Source organism: Aulonocara sp. 'chitande type north' Nkhata Bay, linkage group LG23 (genome assembly GCF_057382095.1).
Source record: "Aulonocara sp. 'chitande type north' Nkhata Bay isolate Kocher_YH1m ecotype deep benthic linkage group LG23, A_spYH_male_GT1.1, whole genome shotgun sequence".
In the NCBI taxonomy this organism is placed as follows: Eukaryota; Metazoa; Chordata; class Actinopteri; order Cichliformes; family Cichlidae; genus Aulonocara; species Aulonocara sp. 'chitande type north' Nkhata Bay.
The window spans coordinates 3,629,767-3,655,363 of NC_141365.1; the positions used below are offsets into that span (position 1 = coordinate 3,629,767).

General features: G+C 43.1%; 1 protein-coding gene across 1 annotated transcript; it reads right to left on the reverse strand.

Annotated features, from left to right (window-relative positions):
- Nucleotides 1–513: 513 nt before the first annotated feature.
- qsox1 (quiescin Q6 sulfhydryl oxidase 1) lies at nt 514–24,923 on the reverse strand. Its single transcript, XM_086281802.1, has 13 exons — nt 24,455–24,923; nt 23,531–23,631; nt 21,664–21,712; nt 21,246–21,348; nt 19,931–20,021; nt 19,659–19,804; nt 17,305–17,439; nt 17,093–17,222; nt 10,686–10,808; nt 9,143–9,278; nt 7,940–8,116; nt 3,313–3,474; nt 514–2,975 (listed from the first exon to the last, which is right to left on the reverse strand). The coding sequence occupies exons 1-13, from the start codon at nt 24,738–24,740 to the stop codon at nt 2,149–2,151; spliced, it is 2,466 nt and encodes an 821-aa protein (XP_086137928.1). The 5' UTR covers nt 24,741–24,923; the 3' UTR covers nt 514–2,148.
- Between the last annotated feature and the right edge of the window lie 674 nt (nt 24,924–25,597).

Genomic DNA, 25,597 nt, shown 5'->3' on the forward strand with positions numbered 1-25,597 from the left:
TTATCCCCCCCCATAGTACTCCTTTCATCCACCCCTTATCCCATCATGTTACCGCCCCTGAGGGTCTGCCGTTGCCCTTCCTTAGCAGAGCCCACCTCCAAGTGTGTGTGTGTGAGGATGGAAGAAGCCTCATGAAAGCCGATTGCATTTTAATAAAGTTTATTATCTGCTGGGAGCTAATCCTCAAGGGTAATCTCTCCTCTCTAGTCCTAAAGGAAAGCTGGATTACTCACTTGCTATAATCCCAATGAAATTGTTAGGATTTAGCTTGCGCTGCACAGCAGATGGCAACAGGCTTTTTCCTTCAACCTTGCATGGTTTAACCCCCATTTCTACATGTAACACCCTTCTCCTTCTCGCCATGTCCTGATTGTTTTTTGTTTTGACCTAGAACAACAGGAAGTCACTTTCAAACCTGTAACAAAAACATATTTCGACATTAAAGACAACACAGACGCCATTTACGCGTTTAACACGACCGCCACGTCAGAACAAGGAAACAAAAGACGAAAATCGTTATCAAAAATAATTTTATTGATTCAGACCAAAGCAAATGGAAACATCGAAGAAGAGCAGCGCTTCATCATTCATGGACCCCAGCCAAGAAAACAAAAACAAAACAAATCCCGATTAATCCAAATCCTCGTCCAGTGTGAACATATTCCTCACTCCACTTCAAGAACCAGAGTGGCTATTACGTGGACTCAGTGTGATGTAATATTCAAAGACATCATGTCAAGCTCAAGTGTAATTTGGACCAATGCAGCTCATCTGCTTCTCTCTGGTCGAGTCACAGTTTTCAGCAATAATTTAAGATTCAACACGACTGCTCTGAATCACTCAAAGTTCATTTAACCGTTAGTGCGTTAAAATTCACAAAATTGAGACTGAAATGAAAAAGCAACCAAAACAAACGTAATGTGACTAAATTCTCAGCCACACAACACCGTTAAGGAGGGAATCTGACAGAAAACAGTAACAAAAGCAGTAAATTTAAAAATCCACCAAAAGTGAAAGAAAACCAAACACAGCTGAAACTTATTAGACCACCCAGTACAGCTTTATGCCATAACTAACAGTATTAGTCATTTCCAAAATCATCTGTGTTTCTGTTAATCCGCCAGTTTGTGCAAGCTCTTGAATCAAAATGATATTGGTCCAGTCTTCCTCCCATCACCCCCAGTCAGTCTCTCTTCTCTCAGCCAGGCTCTGCCTGGGGGTTTGTTCCTGTTAAAGGGGAGTTTTTCCTTCCCACTGTCACCCATGTGCCTGCTCAGAGGGGGTTTATCTGATAGGTGGGGTTCTCTCTGTACTATTGTAGAGTCTTTACCTTTATAATATCAAGCACCTTGAAGTGACTTGTGATTTGGTGCTATATAAATAAAAATGAACTGAAAATAAACTCATTGTCATGTGAATTTTCAGATTTACCATTTTACAAACAAAAATACAATAATAAGATAATAAAGCACATTTTCCAATCAAGACACCAAATTAAAGCTATTTGCTTGAATTCCTGCAGAAAAAAAAAATGTTTTGGTGGTTTGATGCTTTACCCGATTAATTTCTGACTCCTCTCTGAGTCCACTGTCGGCTCAAATTTGGGATTAAAAATGTGAATTTAGTTTATTTTGCCTAATAAATGACAGCTGTTAGCTATAAACAAGCTTTTTGACACATTTCTAAAACATTTGTGTTTTCTTGTTTTTGATGACAGGTGATCTAATACATTTTAAGCGCTGTATCTATATCACACAGATTACAGAAAACATTTCAGCTCATACTGGGGTTTAAAGTGGTGACAAAAACTGATTTTCCTTTATTTCATGTAAATATACATCTAAACACACATTTTTCCCACAGTCAGTGTGGAAAGAATGAAATTCCCTGCAGGCTGCACGGAAAATAAAATCATGACTGTCCTGATTTTTTTAAAGTAACTTGCTAACTTTCCCTTCTCCTCGTCTGTAGTTGGACAGAAAATAGTGAAATTCACAGTAAAATGTGTCACTGCAGGTAACATTTAACTGGACAGTTATGGAGGGCAGCATTTTATATTTGTGTGCAGTGCGCTCAAACTTAGGAGACATTAACCAAATGAATGTTAATCTTTGTTATGACTCAGGTGAAATTAGCACACATGTTGGCTCAGGGGACGGAGATTTTAGGCCGCCGTCGTCTGAGGCGGTTTTTGAAGAAAAGGTACATGACCAGAAGACACAGGGAGGACAGGAAATAAAGGAGGACACACAAGCTGATGTCCACTTTCGAGAAGCCAATGGTCAACACGGACATCAAGCGTCCCTTGTGCCTCAGCTCAGCCTCCTGACCAAAGTACTGGCCCGCCACGTCTCGCTTCTGCAGCCGCTTCCTTGGCCGCGCAAAATCCAGATCAAAGCCTGCATCCACTGGTTCCAGACCCACCATCCCCAACCCTGCGCCCAGCTCCATGCCGAGCCCAAACACCGGCCCGGGCTCCTGCTCTTCCTTTCTCTGCAGGCTGCGTCGTTTGACTCGGGTGGAGGTAGCCATCTGCAGCGCCTTGGCCTTGTAGTGCTGGTTGACAAACGAGTCGAGATCCACAATGTCCTCCTGCGGGTCTCTCCTCATTCTCACAAAGCTCGGTCTCCTCCGAGCCTGCTGCCGGCCACGACCCAGCTCCATTTCAGGCTTGGCCCAAGGCGTTGGCTCAGACGATCTTCCTACCATGTCACCTGCTAGTCCATCCTCTTCATCTTCCTCTTCTTCCTCTGCTGCCGTTTCATCCTGTGGGCCTTCTTCCTCTTCCTCCACCTCCCCGCCTTTTTCTTCCTCTTCCTCCTGCTCAGTGGGTTCTGTTTCCAGAGGATGTTTTCTGAAGTCCAAGGCCTCCCTGGCTCTTCTCTCTGCGTGTCTCTCAGCTATGTGAACGACCTGCTGGCTGGCATGTTTCTCCCTCTGTTTTTCCAAAATCTGGCTTTCACTCTCCAGGTAGTCTGATGGGAAAAGGGCAACAAACCCAAAACAAATAAAACATACGTGGTTCTCCCTTCACCAACTTTCCAAAAATTACACTCTATGAATCTAGGACCAAATCTTCTCAGAATCTTAAGATACACAGTTACTAGTTTACACTTAGAAATTTAGCAGTCAGTCATTAAATGCATTAAAAATTCAATTAGTAAACAATGCTGCTTCATATATGTGTAACAGGCATCCAGGTATTGATGAACAGGTACAACATTTTTTTTTAAATTTATGTTTGGATCAGTCTAATTTTGACCTCCCAGTTTGGTAAAGTTCTTGAAGTTCATAAAATGTTTTCAGTCAAACCTGTGAGGATTCTGTCGGAGGAGAAGTAGGTCAACAGGAACTTGAGAACCTCCGTCAGGTTCCACGTGTGCTCCCCGTTGTCCTTTACTGCATGGCAGGCTGAACACATGTCGGGCGGAGGCCACTGGATCTTTGGAAATTGAGGATCTTCACTCAAAGCACCTGCAAAAGAAACAGGGTGAGCAGATCGCACAGTGGAGTTTTAAGCACTTTGTAACTGGGAGAATATCAAACGTGCAACAACAGACAGGAAATCAGGATCAACTATCACTGCAGGTTACATGCACCTCACTGTCAGAGGCCTCAGAAGTAAACTTCACATCTTCCTTCTACATTTATGACCATTTCATTCAGAAAGATGTCCTACACTTTATTACTGATATCCTTTTTATCCCTTTTACAACAAAGAGAAATCTTACAGTTAACGTTACAATGTTACCATGAAAACAGACTTTTTCTGTATTCACACTGCTGACAGAACTCAAGTATTCAAGAGATTTTTAAAAAACAAATGCAGACCGTCTCAGTGGCTTCTTTCACAGCCTCAGAGTCACACTAACAAACTCAGAGACTGTCTGTGGCAGATGAAGCGACTTCCAGTCAGATGCTTCTTCTATTGTTGGTGCACGCTGACAGCAGGATGTAAGTGCTTTGAGGACTGGATGCAATCTGCGCTGAACCCATTTGATCTTGTCACAGTGCTCGTAAAAACTAAGTGCCTATATGCATATGTGTATGTATGTATTTAAGAGTGTATATGTAAATCATCTGTCTGGGTGTGTGTGCATGTAATCTATGGATTGATACTTTTGTGTGCACTTGTGTGCGCGCTCGTATGACAGGGTCTAACAATGATCAATGGGCTTCTGGGATGTCCCAGTGGGAGGGATGGTGAGATAATAGATGTGGCCAAAGTGGACAGCATCCCCACTCATACGCGCACCCACCCACCCGCCCACTCACACACACACACCCACCCTGTTTTCAGGCACCTTGGTGCTCTGAACCACCTGTCTTGTCCCTTTACACCCCTTTGAAAGCAAAGTCCAATCTCCAAATTGAACATGAGACCAAGAGCAGCCTCAGCGGGGAGCTGCCCTTCTAATGAATTAGAAACTTTCTCCTTTAACGTGTTTTCTTTTATGTAGCCGCTGCCCACCAACGCCGCTCATCGCTCACACATCACTCGGCCTTTGTATGCTTGCAAACACACTGGCAGAAGACACGTACACCCACACACAGGGCAGCATCTAGTAATGAATTGCTTGTTGTCACCAGCAGGCCATTGTGTGTCTGAGTGTGTGTGTGTTGGTTTGTGTTGGAGAAAAGAAGGGCGGGGGGGGGGGGGGTGCAGAGCAGCAGGTCTGTCACTTTACAGGACTGTCAATTTACATCCTCCTGCACCACCTCTACTCCCCCTTCTCTCCACTGCTCAAGATTAATCTCAGTCATATGCATGGGTGTTTGTACTCTGCATACAGTACTTTACATAAAGGATACATCAATTTTACTGTGTGCTGAATGGGTGGCTGTGTGTGAGTGAGAGTGAAGGGGGGCTTTTAAACATTTCAGCAGGTGAGGGTGCACGTGCACATACATCCAGTATGCCTTGCATCTCCTTCCTTAGTCTAATCAGCTCGCCACGTTTGCAGCCAGGGTGACTTTAGCCACAGTAGCCATATCCAGATTGCCACAATAGCCCATCACAGAGATGTCATCACTGCCAGGCATACATATTCATCAGGTATAAATATGTATTGTTCAGCACGTCAAACTAGCTTCTTCAGCAATAATCCTGCAACCACACATGCTATGCCAGCAGCATGGGGTGCAGGGGTGTGAGTGAAGGGGGCTAATAGTCAAGATTTCATGCTTATTTAAATAATTGGAGAGGAAAAACTCATTTAGGGATTGTTTATTGTATATCAGAGTTTCTGCTGGGGTTGGATAATAAATATCAATATTTCTTGTTTTAATTGAAAAGTGTGAACATGTAGCCCGATTCATTCAGGTGACACGTGCTCTTTATGGAACTACTTTCTGACTTTTGCTAATTTTAGATCATTTCATAGCAAAGTTTTTATGCAATCTATACTTTTATTATGAAATTCTCTCATTACCTGGAAAGATTTTATTGGACAAATATTTTTGGGAAAAGAAAATGTTGCTGAAAAAGTTTAACTTGACATTTTTATTTATTATTTGCTTATTTGTTTGCAATAGCTGCATGTTTGAGTTAGTTTATGCTATTTAACCAAGCTGTCGTCCTGTGTGTGTGCGCGTTATGTTTACTGGGACGTGCACAACAAGCAGATTCTGATTTGACATGCACTTGTGATTTTGTTTAAAGGGTCACATTTACAGCAAACCTCAGTAGTATTGATGCATCTTGAATAGATTGTGTGGATCAAGAAAAAGCAAACGCGAAAACACCAACGTTTCAGATAAAGGACGTAGCTGTGCTCGCACAATGTCCGGGTAACGACGCGTTAACAAAAACAGAAACTACACAGAAGCAATAGTGATGGTTTTAATAAATCAGGAACATTTTTATGCATCATTCGTTGTTTGTTTTTTTCTCCATTTGATCTTACTGTTAAAAAAAAAGTGCGATATAATTTTAGGGGAACCATCCACAACCAACAAAAACATCCCAGGAGGCAGCTGGAGCCGCTGCAGCAGCAGTGCTCTTCCATCTGTAGAAATGTGAATCAGTCTCAGCTGTTGACAAGCAGCAACAGGACTGAGCTGCCACCAGTCTTAATTCTGCCCGTGCAAGAAGGCCGAGGGCCCTGGGGCCTCTTTGTTGCCAGCTAAATTAATTGTTGGGCTGCTTTACAAATAGCTGCTCTTTCATGCATGGCTGCTTCTGAAAGGAGGGGCGGGGAGGCCTGCTAAAGAGCTCCACTTTAGGCAAAGAGGAGGGGAGGGGTTGAGTGGATGGAGTGCGCTTTCCTCGGGGAGACGCCGCCACTCACTGCAGCAAACGCTGCCAAACCCTCGGCTCCTCCCTCGCTCTCCCCTCCTGATTCGCCCGATTTAACCTCAGTGCCCCCCCCCCGGCGACAACTTAACCCATACAGAGGAAAAAGGGGAGGAAAAAAAAGGAAGTGTGTGTGGCTTGTGTCATGGTGTTTGCCACCTGCTGTCGCACATTACCCTGGGAATTGTACGCAAAGCGGGCCGGCTCCTGGGGGACGCATCCTGTGAGGATGCTGCACTATTACTTGTCAAGCAGAGGATATGAGTCCCAGGGGATGGTGAGTGGAAAGAGTGTAAGCTACAGAAGAGGAAAGATGGATGCATGAAGGGGGAGGTTAGATGGTGTTTAACTGTCTGAGGAGCCGCGGGGACGGTGTACTGCTGGCCTCTGCTGCTGAGGACACAAGCTGTCCCTCAGATAGAAGAGGGGGCAGTCACAGAAACACAAACAAAAGGCAGTGATTTAACAAAGTAGGCTGTTAATGACCACGCCACGCCTAATAAAATCAGGAACACAGAAGAGGGAGGAGAGACACTCTGTTTAGCACTCGTGCCTGATGTGAAGAGAGGAATTTGCTGACAGAGCACAGCGAAAACTAAAAGATTATATTTAGAAAGCTGAACCGAGAAGGACGGACAAACCTGGAAATACAGAGAAAGTTATGTTCAACATTAGATATGGATTTGATTTGTAGGCAGCAGTAAAAGATATTACTTGATTAAGCAGAATATAAAACCATAATCTGGCATGGATTATGAATGAGGAAGGGCCATTCAGACAACAGTGGGGGTACACTGGGTGTGAGAGAATGGGAGATGGCGGGGGGGGGGGGGGGTCAGGAGAAAATGGGCGAGGTGGAAGCAGATGATACTTGGAGGGCTAAGACGTGGTGACAGCTGGTGTCTGATCTGAGGATCCATCCTTCCTCCCCTCAGCCTCTTTTAGTCATATTACAGAGACTAACTGGACACACACACACACACACACACACACACACACACACACACACACACACACACACACACACACACACACACACACACACACACACACACACACACACAAAGAAAGAGGCAAGTATGTGATGGGAAAAGTGGGATGGAGTAAAGTAAAGTTTAAAAGAGACTTACTTTGATCTAACGTACATTATTGCAGAAGCAGCAACAAACCATCAATTTATTTTTAATCACTGATTAATCCATGTGGTCCAGTAATGAAAAATGCAAATATAATGCAACAAGTGCAACATCTTAAATGTGCTTGTTTGTCAGATAAACCACCTGAACGTTTCATTTTATCATCTCCATGTTTAAACAAATAAACTGGTTTTTCAGTTTTTCACACACATCTCTTAAACATTACGTCACCAGTTTAAACACTGGTGGCTTGGACTGCATTTCTCATCTTTTTTTAAATTGTGGGTTTCATACAACTTGGCTTTCTGTTAGTTTATCTAATATTTGTGAAACCATGCTCGCTTTGGCGTGACTCACACTTTTATTTAAAGCCGTGTTACTGTATGTTAGTTTAAGTTAGTTCCACGATAGAAGATCAGAGACATTTTAACATCATTAAAGTTTGAGAGCTGAAAGAGGGAAAAGAAGATTCTACAAAGAAGCGACAGATGACCGAGCCAACTCCTACCTGCCAGTCTGTTGTTGACCACGTTGTGTCTGGACCACAACCACAAGACTGCTGTGGGCAGTGATGTCACCTGCTCCAGAGTCTCTGCTGCCATGTTCTCAAAGTGTCCCGCACACTCCCTGCAGCCAAAGAAGTTGTGGACGTAGCTTCTCATCGCACGCAGCACCTCTTGAGGATCTGAAGGGGAAAAGCAGAGCAGTGCACAATCCTTTAAAATACATTACAATACGTTTAAATTCAACTTTACTGTAGCAATTATTAAATCTGTCATTTCCTCCAAAGTCGCTCACAATCACAGGCACATCTAAATGAGGTCACAGCTGCAGAAACGCACCTGAGCATGCACCTCCTGAAGGTGTGCCAGTGGCAGCGAGGATCCAGCACCCGCTGGATTCCCACGATTACGTAGGAGTCACCCAGAGCTGGGTTAACCCCCATATTGAGATGAATGGGATAATGCAATCTGGAGATTAAAGGCCGTTAACGCTCTATGTGAATGGTGGCCCGGCTGTTGTCTCAGGACTCCAGCAGCCCGCAAACATATTTCCCTTTAGCCGTTTGCTTTTGTCCTCAGCTTAGCAGATCCTTTAGATGTTCACCAATCAGCTGGTGAGAGCACGGACAGGAGCTTTGAGCCCTTTATGAAAATAACGATAGGCCTGTGGAACACACCTTTGATACTGTACGGGTGTATGCAGATATGGATAAATGATGTTTTCTCTGATAGTCAGAAGTGTGTGTTAGCGTGTATGCATGCGCCTTTTAAGCCGTGGTGGTCTGCGGCGGGCCAGATGGACACCATTTTTGGCCAGTCCATCTGCAGGTCACATAATGGTCTGTAAACCTGGGGATTAACCTCGGTGTGGATGTATCTGAGTGTGCCTGTCTCTGTGCGTACTGAAGGGAGATTAACGTCCCTGCCAGGAGCGGAGCCTCTGGTCATCTGCCTCCTATTTTTATTAACCACTCACATTCCACTAATCTGCAATAATCCCTTTTCACACAAACAATTAGGCTCAATTTGAACTGTTAAAAATAAAAATATAAACTAACTCATCTCTGTCAGATCAGGTCACTGTTGGGAAGGAAAAAGGCCAAACCAGAGCTCATGTGTTTACAAAGCTCTCTCATCCTCAGTCTTCCACTGCATTTTTGACCTCTCAATGACCTTTTAATTCATTGCAACACAAACTGTGTTTGTACCTGAGCCTTTGCTGTTAGCTTGAACAGTAAGAACATGGAAGAGAGTCCACACCCCACAGGGATAACGTCTGAAGTGGGGCTGTGAACCCTGGCAGCCCACCCACCTCACGCCGTCTGGCAGCGTCGAGTTTGGAGACTGAGAGAAACAAAAAGAAAAACAGAAGAAAAATCAAATTACCGGTAAATGTGAAGTAAGGACAGGAAACAAACAAGCTAAATAAAGGAAATCACATTTTCTTTCTCGTTGTTTTAAAATAAAGCAGGAGGCCTAATTTATCATAAACCTGCACGCTGACCTCTTACTCCAGTGAACATGAGATCTGCTGCATCTCTGCACAAACCCCTGCAAACACCTCTGCACAGGCCCGACTCTGCAGATGAAAACGGACCTGAACAAATGATTACTTAACCTCGTGTGGTCACTAGAGCTTCTTGGCAAACGCTATTCAGCTTTTTAGGAAATGTGGGGGGTTTTCAACAAAAGGGAGACCCATTTTATGATTCTTCAAAGGAAAGAAAGTGTCTTAGTGTTCAGAGAAGCTGGAAAGTATCACCAGGCTTTTCCTCTAAATGAGACAAAACTCTAAAAGTAAAGAGTCTCTCCAGTATCTCGAGATCCGTTCAACTTAATGAAAGCAGCTGCGTGGAGTTTCCTGATCAATCTCAGGTTAATGGCTCAGCCCTCCACTAATGAACAGAAGCTATCTGCATCTCTAACCACGAGCCACAGTTGAATTCAACAACATATTTTCTCTGACATAAAGTCGTTGCGCTCATTGCACTGCACTGCCATCACTGGCTTGATTGACAGGGTTACTCAGATGTCAATAGTAAAGATTTGGTGCAGAGTCCATTTCCTCCGAGGCGGAGTCTATTCATACCTTCCCATTGATTCATTGATCCATTGATTTGCCTGCTAAAAGCTAATGATGTAAGTAAGTGAGTCTTTCAATTTGTGAGCGGCTGTACGCCGGAGGTACGCGGGCTTCATTCCAAAGACAACAGCACATAGATTTCCAGCTGCATGCGCTAGCACAGAGACAAGCGCAAAGCAGATACGGCAACATCTGGATGCTCATCTTTAAGAGTATTTTTCTACCCCTGAACTTGTACAGAAGGTTTTTTTTAAGATGTATTTTTATGCCCATTTTGGCATTTCTTTGACAAATTATTGTGCTGCCTCTGAACTGATTAAGTGTCCAGACTGACAAGTGACCTTGTGGCTAAGCAGAACGACAAGGCTACTCCCAGCCAGACGCTCGGACATCAGTCTGGGTGTATTTTGTGATGACCTGCCCTCTGTTCTCCCTGCAGCTGCTCATCTGTCTGCTACTCTCTCCTCTCCCTTCCTTCCATTGGCTGCTTTGGCTCTGTTTGCATTTATGTACTTTCTAAATGTAGTCTGCAAACTACAAACTATTTTTGAAACCAGTGAATGCCACAGACATAAACAACGTTACTACAAATGATTCGGATGCACCAAATTCATTTTAATAATAATAATAATAATAATAATGTATAATTTGTCCCTGTCAGAGCTCACCTGTGCATCATTTTCCAGTTTTTCTTTAAATGCTTCGTATGAAATGCGATCTCCAGTCTGCTTCTGTAGCCAGGAGTTTAAATCCTTCAGCAGGTTCGTCACTATAGGACGGCCTGGGAAGTACTAAGGAAGAACAAAGCACAACATATTCATGGTTCACAATACAAACAAGGAAAACATCTCTACTGAGTTCCAGTAAACAGACTAGAAAATGAAGGGCATTTTGGGGAACAGTTGCAGGTTTGAATCCGTCGATTCATTACTGGAATAAGAGACATATCACCAGTGTTGGTCAAGTTACTTAAAAAGTAATCAGTAACTAATTACTGATTACTTCCCCCAAAAAGTAATCCCGTTACTTTACTGATTACTTATTTTCAAAAGTAATTAATTACTTAGTTACTTTTTAAAAACACGATTTACAACCTGAGTAGGTGATAAAGCGATAGATCTTTCAGCCCAATTCTACTTTTTCTGCATAATCCATCATACAAAATGTAATCAAATGGAAAAGTCTCTTTTTAAAACTTGTTTTATTAGTTTTAATCTTTTAACTTTATGCATCAAGCAAAAATTTAATTATCTGCAACATTCTCTGACTGGAAGAAATTAGTTTAACATTTAAACCTATTTTCTACACATTCCAGCTCATAAAATAAAATAGTTTTTGTGTTTACACTCAGTCTTTCAAATAGATGCAAGTAAAACACAGCAGAAAATAAATAAAGTCAAAGACTCAGCGGTCCTGTTGCTCTATTTTCACCTGTAAAGCAGGAGTGGGGCAGGCGGAGGTTTACCCTGGTGCAGGTGTGCCGCGGTCAGTGGAAGAATCCGCGAGTTTCTCTGTGAGTTTCCCATTACGTCGTAGCTACTCGGTGCTTGTTGGAAGTTTAGGGGTTTTTTCGCTGTAAAAAGAAGTTTTCTTCCCACGCACAGCGGACACTAATGTTTTTGTCCCTTTTTATGGAATCAAACTCAAAGTAAGGTCAGTACTTCCACGCTTTAAACGCTGCACGCTCATACTCTCTCTGCACTCGATATATGATCCACTGTTGATCTGCACACAGCTGTTGTCACGAACGTTGCACTCGCTGACGTCACTGTCATGAGACATTCTCGCCAAAAAAAATCAAAAAATCAAAAAATCACGGTTTTAGTAACGCAGCAACGCAGCGTTCCTACGGGAAAGTAACGGTAATCTAATTACCGTTTTTGCAATAGTAATCCCTTACTTTACTCGTTAGTTGAAAAAAAGTAATCCGATTACAGTAACGCGTTACCGCCCATCTCTGCTCCTCACTCAGGCTGTCACTGTATATGTAGTTCGAGAACCAGAAATCTCATTTCATGCATGTCACTCACTCTAATTACATTTGTGTTGTTAGACTGCAGTGTAGATTACATTAATGCAATAATGATTCCAGCTGAAATTTAATTGCTTGCACAAAGTTTCTACAACTAATTTAATTCATGTTATGAGCTAAACATGCAACTTAAACTAGAGCCAGAAGAATCCATCTTAAATGAAACATTTGTTTGTATCCATTACATCCAATTCAGCCTGATTCATTAGAACCCAACTCCTGAACATGTTTCTGATAGAGCCACTCACCAGCCAAAACATGTTTTCAAATCAACATCTCAGTTTCAACCAGCAGTAGAAATCCTGCAAAGGTCCAAGCAGCGCTTCTGAATAATACTTCCAGATCATTAGGATTATTGGAAGTCATTGCATGCATGCCTAAATGATGCAGTTTGATGGAAAACACTGCGGGCTTCCCATTTACGTCAAATTTAGTTTTTTGCTGATTACCTTGAAATCTCCAAACACCCTGTACGGCCCCCAGACCCCCCAGAGAGCTGCTACATGTCCAGGTTTAAAACAAAGGGGGAGCACGCAGTCGTGGTTTTAGCCTCAGTGATTAGATTTACTTTTAGAGCAAACCACTTTTATCTCTGTTTAAAAAGAATAAAAGAAGTTTGGCTTTTTTAAAGATAACATTTTTACACCATCTTTAATTATTACATGTCTACTTATAAAAACACCCTGTAGCTCTGGTTTAGAAAGAAGCTACGGAAAGAAAAAATAATGTAGTGATGAAGATGTGACGACACGGGTCTTGAGGCTTCTTCGAAACGCACGTCTTCACCCGGGTAGAACATTTGTTTCCTAATATTTTACAAAAGATTGTGGTTTAAGGTTTGTTCCTGCTCAGCACCTTTAAAGAATTTCAGTAAATGTGACAAAAGCCAAGCTTGAGCTTCTTCATTCATTAAGATCCATTTCCTAAGCCACTAACAACCACTTAGGTGTTCCTCACGCGGGCTTACTCCTCACGTCACCTTGGCAACAGGCACAGCTGTAAAGAAACGTGACACTGTAACTAGCAAAGTGGGTAAACGAAGCGGGAGAGGAAATCCAGCTGATGGGTGTCTGAGACCAGTGATGACAGCCTTAAGACACACACAGAAAACACGTCTGCCCGGTGACTGTCAGACAGACAAGACCGCTTTAATAAACTTTGGCTTAATGTGCTTCCTATTCTTACATTAAGCCTCTCTCTGGAATAGGTTATGATAACGTCTCGTTTCTCAGAAACAGACACAGCAAGTAAAGCTTTTTTCCACAACTTATCCCGTTTTTACGAACGCACTGGGCCTCTGGAAGCAATACGAGGCAAGAACAACAAAGCAGGGGAGGATGTGTTCATGGGAACACGCCTGCATATAAACACACACTGATCTGTGCGTTACTCCCACTTCATCAGACCTGCTGCGATGTGCAAAGAGTCCTGCTCCAACACATGTGTCCCTTACATAAAGCACTAATAACTGAGCACAACCTTCCACTATACTTTTTTCATAATCCATTAATAGACAAGTTGACTGAGTATACAGAGGTAAACGGAGGGTTTTCTGCAGTTTCAGAGTTACTTGTTAAGTAATTTATTGGTGTTCATGAAACTCAGATCTCCAGCTCAAATAAAAAGCTGACATCATGCGCAGGTTTGACTGACTTATAAATATATAATTACAAATAAAGAAACCAGATGAATCCTGTAGCCTGACAGCTTTGAGCGGACCGACCGACTCACCAAGCCCCGCCTCCATACACACGTACACAAAGTTGGAAAGTTGGGATGTGAAGAGCAGCACAAAGGCTGTTTGCTGCTCCGGAGGCACAGTGATAATAGGTTTAGGTGTGGATCCGAGGTCTGAATGCCAACTGGTTGGAAAAGCTCATTAAACAGCCATATGAATTTAACCAGAGGAGAAAACGCAGATGTTTTCCACTAATGCGTTTAGGTCAGCATCACCAAGCAGCCCTATTCATGAGCTGTGCAGGTTCGGTAATCGTGTGAAAAGAAAATTTAAAAAGGAGAAAAAAGAGACTCAGACGGTTTCGGTTTGCTCACATTGATCTAAATAAAGCTTCATCCTGCCTGCCTGGTTCACAATCAGTCAGTTTTCACCAACAGCTGCTTAAAGTAATGCAGGCAACACTGCAGCATTTAACAAGTTTCCTTGTTTAAAAAATGTGTTAATTATTAAACTAAAATGTCATTGTGTGCTTTTTCTTTTTCACAGCAACAGTAGGCTGGCATCAGGAGAAATTATACTGGCAATATATTAACAAAATAAAACCATTCAGCTGACAGGACGATTAAAATGATTCATTTATGGATGAAATTCTGAATGAGGGACGCCTGCTGATTATTGATTTTCTTTTGCTACTACTTTTATGATCTCTGCATCTCTCTGCTCCAGAGATCTTCATCTGTATCTGTCGCTGTATCTGCACAATGTGCACAAACACTTCACCCCCTCCTGCACCCATCCCAGTTGGACCATGACAATCCCATTCACCCTGGCAATATGTCATTCCTGATCCGATTAGTATCAGCAGCACTTGAGAAACCGCAAGCTCCTTGTGGTGAGGGTCCTGAGAGGGAGGCATCTGTTGGCTCTAACAGGGGAGACCAGGCCAGGCCGGGGGTGGAAGCCAGGGGTGAAGGCCCTCGGTAATCTACTGCAGACACGTGCCCGAGTGGAAACCAGAAAACAGCAGCCTCATCCTCACACACACACACACACACACGCACACAAAATACATCAAAGCGAATTGACAAATTCTGAGGAAATGCTCATTAAATCTGTAATATGATTCATAATTATCTGGACAGCTAATTTTAAGAAAAGCCAAGGCAATCTTGGCAGCAGAGGCACTTTTACACATTATGTCCTGGGCCGTGGCGTGAGAAGGCAGACGTCTGTGTTCCTTTAAACTAAACCCCTCCTCTTAATTCTTTGTTTTATTCCTCAGCCCCTTTGTCCCCTCTGGGCTGAAGGGCTTCTTTCGAGAAAAGCAGGATAGAGGTGTAATCCTTAAAAACCTCGCTGTAATGCTCTCATGCTTCCCAAGATCCACTTTTTTAATCCTCATATACATGTAGAGGATTCATAAATCCGGCTCCAGCCTGACAAGATAGTAAATCTAGTAATATTACGACTGGGTGCAAAAACGCTGCCATCTACAACATGTGGCACAGAGATGTGATGATTGTATGATTATGGAGAAGAAAGAATTCATGGAAGTGTGATTCTTTGACAAAGCAGACTAATTAAAAAAACGAATCCAGGAAAGAAGACGCTCAGGAGGCTCAGGACACAGTTATTTGTCTAATAAGAGTCAGTTTTATATATTTATTGGTTTTCTTGTCTTAGTTGATGAAAAACAATCATTAGAATCACTTAAAACTATAATTTTCAGACTTTTTAGACAATTAACTGGATACGCAGAAGAATGACAAATGAATATGCTGATTAAATTAATACTGAAAGCCTTACTTGTAGGCACACGTGAGCCTGTGCATGGAGCTTTCCACTCACTGTGTGGTTCAGCTCACATTAAAGAGTCATGATTAAGGAGCATGACAGCAGAGTGAAATAACACTGACATTAAAGGTCAGGCCATCGTGAGTCACTTTCACTCTAATCACATGACTCACACGTGGCGCTCAGGTGTTTTTGTGTTTCGTTTTAAACGTAGCGCTTTAATAATAAGGTGCAGAGAACAGTTTGAAAGTGAGCGATTTTAGACGAATCAAAAAGCGAGTCAAAGATTATCCAGCTGGCTGCACTGTAAACATGACCTGCAGGCATTTCCTGCGCTCGTGTCCAACCCGGTCTCACAAACCACGACTAACAGCGAGTCGAGTCTGGCTTAAAGCATTCTCACCATGCAGCGAGACCTCTCAGTCAAATGTCAATAAGGGCCGTCGAGTGGCGGTCGGCTGTAACAATGACGCCCTCCTCAGCAACACAAAGCCCCGCTGGGCTGCTGCTCCATTCTGGTAAGGGGTGGGGGCATGCTAAAAATACCACTGGGACCTGCTGCTATTCACTAAACAAACTGGAGCTAATAGGAGGCCACAGTGCTCTGCCACACACACACTGACGGAGATGGCTCTCTACGATGCCTCCCTAGAGAGCGAGATATAATCAGAGAGATTGGTGGCGGACTAGGGCAGTGAAACAGGCTGGTCTGTAGCCAACAGGAGCAGGATAGCAGGTCAGGCCTCATCATCACAACATGTTTGCCTGGCTGGCTCACTTCACACAGAAAGGATTTAGCAAATAGAGGGGTAAGAATGCAGCCAAAGGCAGGGCGGTAAAAAGAGTGGAGACACTGAAATATTTTGGAAAAACAACAACAACAAAAAGGAGGAAAGGGTAACAAATGACAATGAGAGACAAACATCACTCGCACGCACCCACAAGACTGGCATGGTCACAAATATATGCTTGTGTGAAACCACAAGCAGGAAGACAGCATGAGCCTGTGGGCAGCAAGCACCCTGAGAGGCACCATCAATGCCCACCAGAGTCTTTGGACTTCTGCTCTAGTCGGTGCCATTCACTCCGGCTTTCTGACACGTTTGTGTGTTTATGAGTGCGCATACAAACAACAGCACGCACAACAGGATATAACTGTAACAAAGTGACGGAGACCAAAGTTAATAACGTATGCAAAGGAAAACAAAAGCCAAACGCTGGAACAGGAAAACTCAAATCTGCAGCTTTAACCCACATTCTGCTGTCTCAATCTCCACCTAGTGGTGACCTGCTGCAACTGCAGGACTTGAGCTACAACATTGCCTGGTGAAGCAAGTTCATGTTCAGCAGATTTGCTAAAATTGATTATTTTTAGTTTATTTAGTTTATCAATAGTTTATCAATATCTAGAAACAAACAGTTTTTAATGCTTTTCTGACCACAACAGTTTTCAGTAGTCAGTATACGTCAAGATAACAAATCCAGTCAGACAACGAGGAGCAAACTGCTTTAAAAAATACAAATCTGCTGTTTTTTGTACTTGCTGTGTCTGAAAGTTCTGCTAAGTGTACCTTGGCCAAGACAGAGATGTAAGCCTTGAGAGAAGTCAGTGCCCGCCCTTGGAAAACAGACTGAGCACCCAGCTCAACGCGCAGGGAGTAGTGCAGCGTTGACTCCAGGTCTGCCATATACACCCTGAACCTGAGTGCAAAAAGCAAACAATCACATCAAGGCGAAATATGAGTCAGTAAAGATGTTTGTGGATGTTGTGTCTCATTCATACTTGTCGAACGGTCTCCAGGGATCCTCTGTGTTGTTTTTAAGGAGTTCGGTGGAGACTGGTGGAGGCTTCCCTGACCGCACCACCCCCGGTAGCCTCTGGAGGGCATAAGAGTAGAAGGCACGAGCCTCAATGTCACTGTGGGAGAAAGGGAGAAGTGAGGCCATCACTTACACAGGTTAATACAGGATGTTTTCAGTGTGAAAGTGCATCTGTGCAGAGACGTGCACACTGAGAAATGCAACAATCACACCTGAGTAACATTAACGTGTCCATATCTGCAGCGAACCTCAAAAAGCAGTTTTCTGTTTCGTTTTTTATTTCAGTTTCAATCTTTTGTCTCAGCAGTCCAACGCCATAAAACCCTTTTTACGACCTGTATTTTTCACGGCCGTATATTTTACACACTTACGGGAATGCATTTTAAATACTAGGCAGATTGTGCCAGGGTAAGTAGGAGAGAGAGGTATGGCTGATCATTTAGGCATGTGATAACCCTGCAACCACAACCACTAAAGCGCTCACCACCCTCCATCCCTCACATCCTCCCCTCATTTTCCTTCTCTCCTTGTCACGGACGGAGAGAGAGGGAGGGGGAACGAGAGAGGGAGAAAGAGCGAGCGAGAGCATCGTAAAACTTGAACAGGATGGTAATAAGGAGGATGGATACTCGGGGCCAACGCTTACTCACACCAGCCTGGGACTCAATTACACCTGCGTGTGTGTGGGAGTGTACAGATGTGGAGGGGAAGCCATTCATCCAGCGATCCCCAGCGCCAGCAGGCAGGCAGGCAGGCATCAGGGTGAACTGAGGGGGAATGCATTCACCTGGGACCAGCACACATTACATGCATGAAGGATGTGAGACGCCACCCGCACGCTCGCGCGCAGACACGCAAACACAGGCGCACACCACTGTGCTCTCCCAGGATCAATCAGACATTCAGCGATGATGGGAGGCCATCTGTCGCCGTGTGTGGCTGGGGCTTGTTTGGCAGGTGAAGCCAGAAAAGCAATGGCATTGTTTTCATGCAAGAAATTAAAAAACCTCCCTTCTGTACAGTGATGGAGATGAGGGGGGCTGGAAAGGGGAGAGATGGAGGGTGAATAAATAAAACAGCAATAAATCATTTCCTCTTTGCATTTGTCAACTAAAAAGAGTCCTCTTTGCATGCCAAGTTATTGAAACAGCCAAACAAAGAGGCATAAACAGCAGATGAATTTGCAGGGTGAGGAATGATCAGCGCCGCTTTATGATGGTGAATAATGGAGTGATTTTGATGCTCTGATCCCATTAAGAGGCCAGATGTTTAAAAATATTCTCATGAATAGCGTTCAGATAATGAGAACACTACCAAGCTTTTCGGAAGAGAGCGGTGCAGCCGCGTGTTGAACAATGACAACCAAAGGGGAATAAACTTGGTGTTTGTGCAACTCTGACCCAGTTTGAAAGGAAAGAAAACAGGTAGGAGATCCATGCAGGGCACGGACCTTCTAGTTCCACAATATTGGCAGATGTTTCCACAGCCAGCGTGAGCAATGCATGTGCTTCTCTCAGGCTCACTGCCTCAGCTCAGCCATTCAAAAAGAACGGCCTCATTATAATAATGCAGAAATCAGATTTTTACGTTTTGTGCGCCTGTTTCACGTTTCATTGCTTTGGGCAAGGAGCAACTGTGTTGGACTGAGAAACAGACATTTCTACTGGAGCCTTAGACTTTCTTACGTTCTGTTAGTGCTTAGCCAAGGTTACTGTCACATTTTAGCTGGCTGCCTCCACTTATGTGTTTACATAGTGTGGTCGGTTTTATAGTGGTGCTAAACTGGTGGAAACTGCGCCCGCGAGCCTGCACTGGTGCTCACTGCACTGGTGCTCACTGCTACCCTCTTTTCTCACCTGTATTCTCCTCTAGTAACTGCACAGCGAGGCCAAAGCGCATGAAGGACACGTCGTACAAAGACCTGTAACTGCCCTTTTATGTTTGTGCTGTACAGTCCAAAGTTCTGCCCACCCACAGAGATGTTTTCACTTTCTGGCCGATTCTCACGATGTCCAAGAGTTTATACGGAAACAACAAGGTCACCAAATAATGAACAATAACAAATATCAGTCAGAAAAATCAAGGAAATCCGTGAATAACAAGGTTGATTAGACAAACTGAGTAAAAACATTAGATAAGGAGTGTGTGGGTTGTTTCAAATATTTTGATTTTTTTCCATAAGATCATCAGTATTATTATAGAGCGTGCTGAACGCCCTTACATTTTCCTTATACTAGAAAAATGTGTTTATAAACTTTATTTTGTCACTTTTTCAAAAGCAGTTTGACATGCAGTAGATACTGTAAAGACTCTCACACTCTGAGTCTGGTGAAGTTGCCTCCAGGATAATAAAGGTAACAGGATGGAAACTCTGTGACGCCCAGTTTAGTCACCAGGCTTTCCTCAGTGTTCAGGACCCTGCGCACCGCAATGCTGTCAAACTGTAACAGGTCCAGGGTCACCTAACGTACAAAACACACACACACTTTACCTCGCCATGTTTCATAACACGGACCTATTTAATGTTAATACGCCGCCGTTTGACAACAAACACTGCGAGCGTTTCAGTCACATCTCCGACGTGTTACCTCTCGGCCAACGTACGACGTGGCATCTTCAAAGATGAGAGCCAGGTGTTTGACATCGTTCGTCTCAAAGAAGACGTCGACCTCCATTTGGCTGGGGGGAGGGGGGGGGGAGGGAGAGGGAGAGGGAGAGACCCACATCTGACTTTTTAAAAATCAGCAAAGATAAATAAATAAAAGTGAATCATTATGTGTCTAAAGGTCATAATAACAGTATTTAGGGTGCAGAATGGTTTGCGTGTGTTTAATGTGTTACATGCTTTTCAAGAATGTAAAAATAAACTAAATGAAAAACACAAACAAAAACACCACCTTTCTGTCATTTCTCTGCCTCCACCTAAAATACTAAAACTTTACAACAAAATCGTCTCCACCTGTGAAAAAATAAATTAAAAAAAATCTTTTTTTGCTTAAAAAACCCCAAACAAAAAAACCAACTGCATTTCTGAATTTCTGCTCTAACATGACGCTTTCACTTTAAACCCAAAGAGAAAGACTTCCTGGGCCTTCCCCTGCTGAACTATGTGTGCTTTAGTTCACATGTCTGTATACTGTATGCGTGTGTGCCATGCGTAGGCACCAGGGCGGCCATGTAGTAATAATGAGCTAATGGGGAGTCTTCTGAGTCAAACTGAATTTGTCATAAACTTTAGAAATCAACTTTTTTAACCCCTTATTTAAATTTAAAGTGAACAGTTCTTTTTTTTTTTTTTGCTTATAGGAACAATTCTGCAAACAAAACTACAAAATCCACAGAAAGTTGAAGATATGAATTAAGTTCAACAACAAAAAAAATAAATAAATAAAATACACTGGGAACATGACAGATACTGGAAAGGCTCAATTTTAGGTGCATACACAATCGAGTAAGAGGACAGAAACGAATTCAAAACAAGTTATTTTATGAAGGCAGGGTAACAGGAACTGCAAAAGAAGAGCGAAAAATATTGAAATAGAACCCGTTTTGTGGAAACATGTTTTGTATGCTTGTAAAAGTATGGGACGTGTGGAAATACATTTTGTGGATGTTATTGTTGTAAAATTAAAGTTATAAGAATCTTTTATAAGTTGCTATATGCGCATTAATTCCTTCAGCTGGTCGTTTAAGCCCCTTGGTAGGTGGTTGCTAGGCAACACAGAGACATCATAATATCATATTAGATGAGAACCCTCGAACCCCTAACTGTGTAGGAGTTACTGCAGATACATCAGCTGGCTTCAGTCGTGAGTGATGATTGAACAGACGATAAGACTGCAACTGTAAAACTGCTGATAAAAATAAGTTTATAGAAACTAGTGTTTCTGCTCGTGTGTTTACCTGGTGGGCTCCAGTGGGGGGCAGGCAGGGGGCCAGGGTTCACCGTGGGTTTCCAGTTTGTCTAAGATCTTGTGACGGAGGTCTTGAACATTACGGCTAAACTCTAAAAATAAATAAATCAAAAATGCAAAGATTTTATTACAGATGATCTTAAACTGACACAAATCCGTATTTACCAAAACATCAATACAAACGAGTCCAAAACAGGTAACTGTACTCTTAGGTTGGTGAAATAAATGATGCACAGTGGATATAGAACACGTTTGAGCTAAACCAAGACAAAATAATTAGAAACAAAGGAGGAAGTTTGAGGGTTAAGCATATTGAAATAACACCATGACTACACAAGACAACTTATGGTGGTGTTTCCAAGAAAACAAGCTGAAGGCTCGGTGAGTGTCCTCTCTGTGTGTAATACCTCTAAAAGGCAGTCCTTCATAATCAGGCTTGGAGTAGGCATGGAAGAACTGAGAAGAGAAAACAAAGAGGGAGGTCTCAGTTAAGAAAAGACGAGAGAGAGAAGTGAGATGTGATCAGACGGGCCTCACAGCTACGAGTGAAGCAAAGTCATGTTCTGTAATATCTGATGGGGGGGGGGGCAGCCCTCCTCTTGACCTCTTCCTGGTTAAAATGAGTAGCAGATGTTAAAGCTCCAGTGCAAGTTCAAAACAGAAGGAGCTCTTTGTTTTATTGGCTTTTGATGCGTGAGCTTGAACACACTCTGCTGACTAATCAAGTATGAGTGCAGATGTTTGAATTTCTGCGATGTGGCTGTTGATCATGCAAATGTTGCATGTGGCAGACTGACGAGATACTGCAGCTAATACAAGAATAACGTTTTCAAAATGACTCCTTGATGTTGAGACTACTAAAGGACAAACTACACAAAGTATTGTTTGTTTTTATATACACACTGTTTTCATACTGCCTTAAACAAATATGCATAATTACAACAGTATTAAAATCTAGAACAGGACCCGTGAATATAACAGTGTTTGATTCAAAGAGTAAAAAAATGGGACCGTTACTCATGCAAAGGTTTAACCATCATCTGCAGAATATGATCAAATCTTTGCATCACTGCTGGAAGAGCTGAGAAGGAAAAGCATGGACCTTCATGGGATCCATCTCCATGTGCCACCCCTGCACGGGGGAATGTGCTGGACTCATTTCTAAACAGGATTCATTAATGCAAACACGGCGAGCAGATCCCAACAAGCTGAATGTAGGACAACGAGTATGTTTGTATAACACAATTTGCAGTTTCTGTGATAGTTTTCTAACAGTCATGTGCTACTTTTTTTTTTTTTTAACCCTGTGTCTGATAATCATCTGCTTTTGTACGCTCGTACACTGACACGTCATTATTTCCCCAGTGCAAAACTGAAAATAGAATAGAGAGGGGGAAAGACAAAAACACTGAGTAACAGTTGTAGGTTGTGTCAGCCTTTATTTTAACAGCATGTCTTTTTCCTCTGTGAAAGTTTCCAGCCTCTTCTAGTGAAATATGCACACCTGTGACTTCAGCACGAGCAGTGAAACAGTGACAGTCTGATGATGGTCTCTCGTGCTTTCGTTGTAGCTACTGAATAAAAGCCAGACTTGGTAAAGAGTCTATTTGACAGTGTTTACTTTTGAAAACTAGAACAAAATCTAAATGTGGGACATGGCCTCAGTATGTGGGACAGGGGGTGGGAACGAGGGGTAGAAATGCTGTGTGCTCAAATCTAAGGGGGGGCTTTGGTCACCCTACATGCAAACTGTTACATAAAAGCCATATCAATGCCCAACCATGTGAAACTGAGGAGTTAACAACAAACTGCCTTTTCAATTTCTTTCCAACTTTCTTATTTCTTATGTCTGAATAATTGTGATTTAATTTATTCGGAGAACTAAGTTGTTTACTTTCTTTATGTTCTCCTTTGTGGATCACTGTAAGGATCTTAACTCCAACTCATTGTCAGTGTGCTGTGGTGCAGCACCTGGAGACCAACTACAGCTCTAAGCTTAGTCAAGGGAACTATGGGAGTCAGGTTCTCCTGAGAAAACCTGCAGGAGCAAAGAGGGGTAAAAACAAGCGAACCACACAGAAACATCCTGCCACTCAGGGGGTCCGAACATGAGACTTTCCTGCTGTGACAAGACAGTGAGCCACTGTTTTTGGATGCCTAATTCAGCCTCTTTTTCATATAATCAGCAGCTTTAGTGGAAAGAGTGAATTTCCACACAACACTCATCATAAAGGAAGAAACAGCCATGCAGACAGTTCATATATAGCATACGACCTTTATTGTGGGGTACCCTCGGACTTTGTAGGTTTTGCAGACCTCCCTGTTCTCCTGATCAGCGCAGTCTACAGCTGCCAGATCCACAGCCGGTTTCCACTCTGAACAGACATCAAACAGAGGGAGACAGACCCACAGTAAATATTTATTTACAGTCTACTTTGCTGTGTACAGTCCATCAGCACTGGATGGGGCCCCGAATTAGTCTCGATCCATGAATCAATATAGAAGGTACGGCTTTTAGGATAAAAACTTCTAGCTATAATCAAACTGTCAGCTGCTACAGGTGAGCAGCATTTTCCTTTGATATTCATTTTAGAAACTTTGCTTCACGAGCAGGATCGTGGGAGTCCACACACCCGACAGAGGTCCAAGGCTCATCCGGTGCTGCTCCCAGTGTAAAATCATTACATTGCGAGCATTCCTAATCCCTCCAAGGCAGGCCGTTTGATAGCATGCCAAGCCATGGATGCCACTGTGGACTGCGAGTGAAAGCACTGGACTGAAATACCCTGTGACTGTGTTGGGCCCCAGCCATCATCAGAAACTTCGTCCTTAACCATCATCCTAATTATATTTGCTCGGATGCTTCTGTGAGATTTTCGTTGGCAGCGGCTGCAGGAGCAGCTCTGAGTTGGAGAGGACGTGAGAGCAGCGAGCAAAATAAAAACACTTCCATTAGATCTCATGCTCTAATTAACAGATGGAAAGTGCAGCTTGGTGTTCTCATCATTTCCGCGCAGAGATGAAGCTCGGGAAATATTTAAAAAGACTAAATTACAGATTTTTTTTTATCCTTAAAATGTTTAGCAGAAGTTTCTTTTTAAGGCAGCGAACAAGACCAGCTGTGCAAAGCTGGAAGTGAACACAACGAGAGTCAGAATGACTGAAAGCTTTCAAACGTTGCTGCTGCTCTGTACACACCTTTAATGTCTCTGGCCAGGGCTTTGTACGTCGGAGAAAAGGCGACACAGTGTCCGCACCACGAAGCGTAAAACTCCACGATCATAGCAGCTGTGGAGTTGATCAAAATAGACTCCACATTTTCCTGAGTTAACAACACGATCTGGTCCGAAGCCGTGTACAGTCCGGCCTCCGCGGACGGAAAAAGGAGGCACAAGCACAACCAAACCGCAGATGTTGCCATCTTTCTGGGATGTGTTTGTATTTCTTCACACCGAGACGTGGCACGGCCGGAGCGCCGCGCCATCTTCCCCCTCCGAGCTGCTGCTGCTGCTGCTGCTGCTGGAGCTCCGAGTCGTCTCTCTGAGCGCACACACTCACTCCGCTGTCACAAAACTTGTCACAACTTTTTCTGCCTCTGCTTTTTTATGCCCACCGGGCTTCGTGGGTCCTCCCCCTGCCGTGCAAACCAAAAGTGCCATACAAACAGCGCAACTCCGCACGATCGCCCATTTGTCGTCACTTTAAACGCACGCTAGAATAAGATGAAACTATTAATTCATGACGATTTAAAGTCACGTGCAGGACACGACTCTACACAGGAAATGTCATTTAATGGCTGTACAGACTTTAACTGCGAAGTGATACGCGTCCGAGCACACGTTTAGTTTTACGTGTTTAGTTTGTGGTTTTCTGCAGAAGATAAAATGCAAAACTCTGTCTCGTCACAAAATTTTGAGGGCAGGTGTCCTTTAACAGAACAGCCACAGAGACACAATATTCAGTTTATTTCCAGCTTTTTATCTATAACGCAAACACACTAGACTAATGAAGAAAGATCCCTAACAATAAAAAAAAACAACACTCTTTGAGGAAGCATTGGCAACGGTGGGAAGGAAAAACTCCCTTTTAACAGGAAGAAACCTCCGGCAGAACCACGCTCAGGGAGGGGCCACCTTCATAGACTCACAAAGACTACAAAGTTATGAAATCAACAATGAATGGGAGCAGAAACAGAAGTAAACCTGTGCAAAACTCACCCACAACAAAAAACAGACTTCCATGTAGGGGGAGCTGGAGACAATTTACAGGTGTGTGCAAAACAATTCATTACTTGGAGAAATGAAAGTGAAGACCATTTCACAGAATAAGCTGCATTTGACT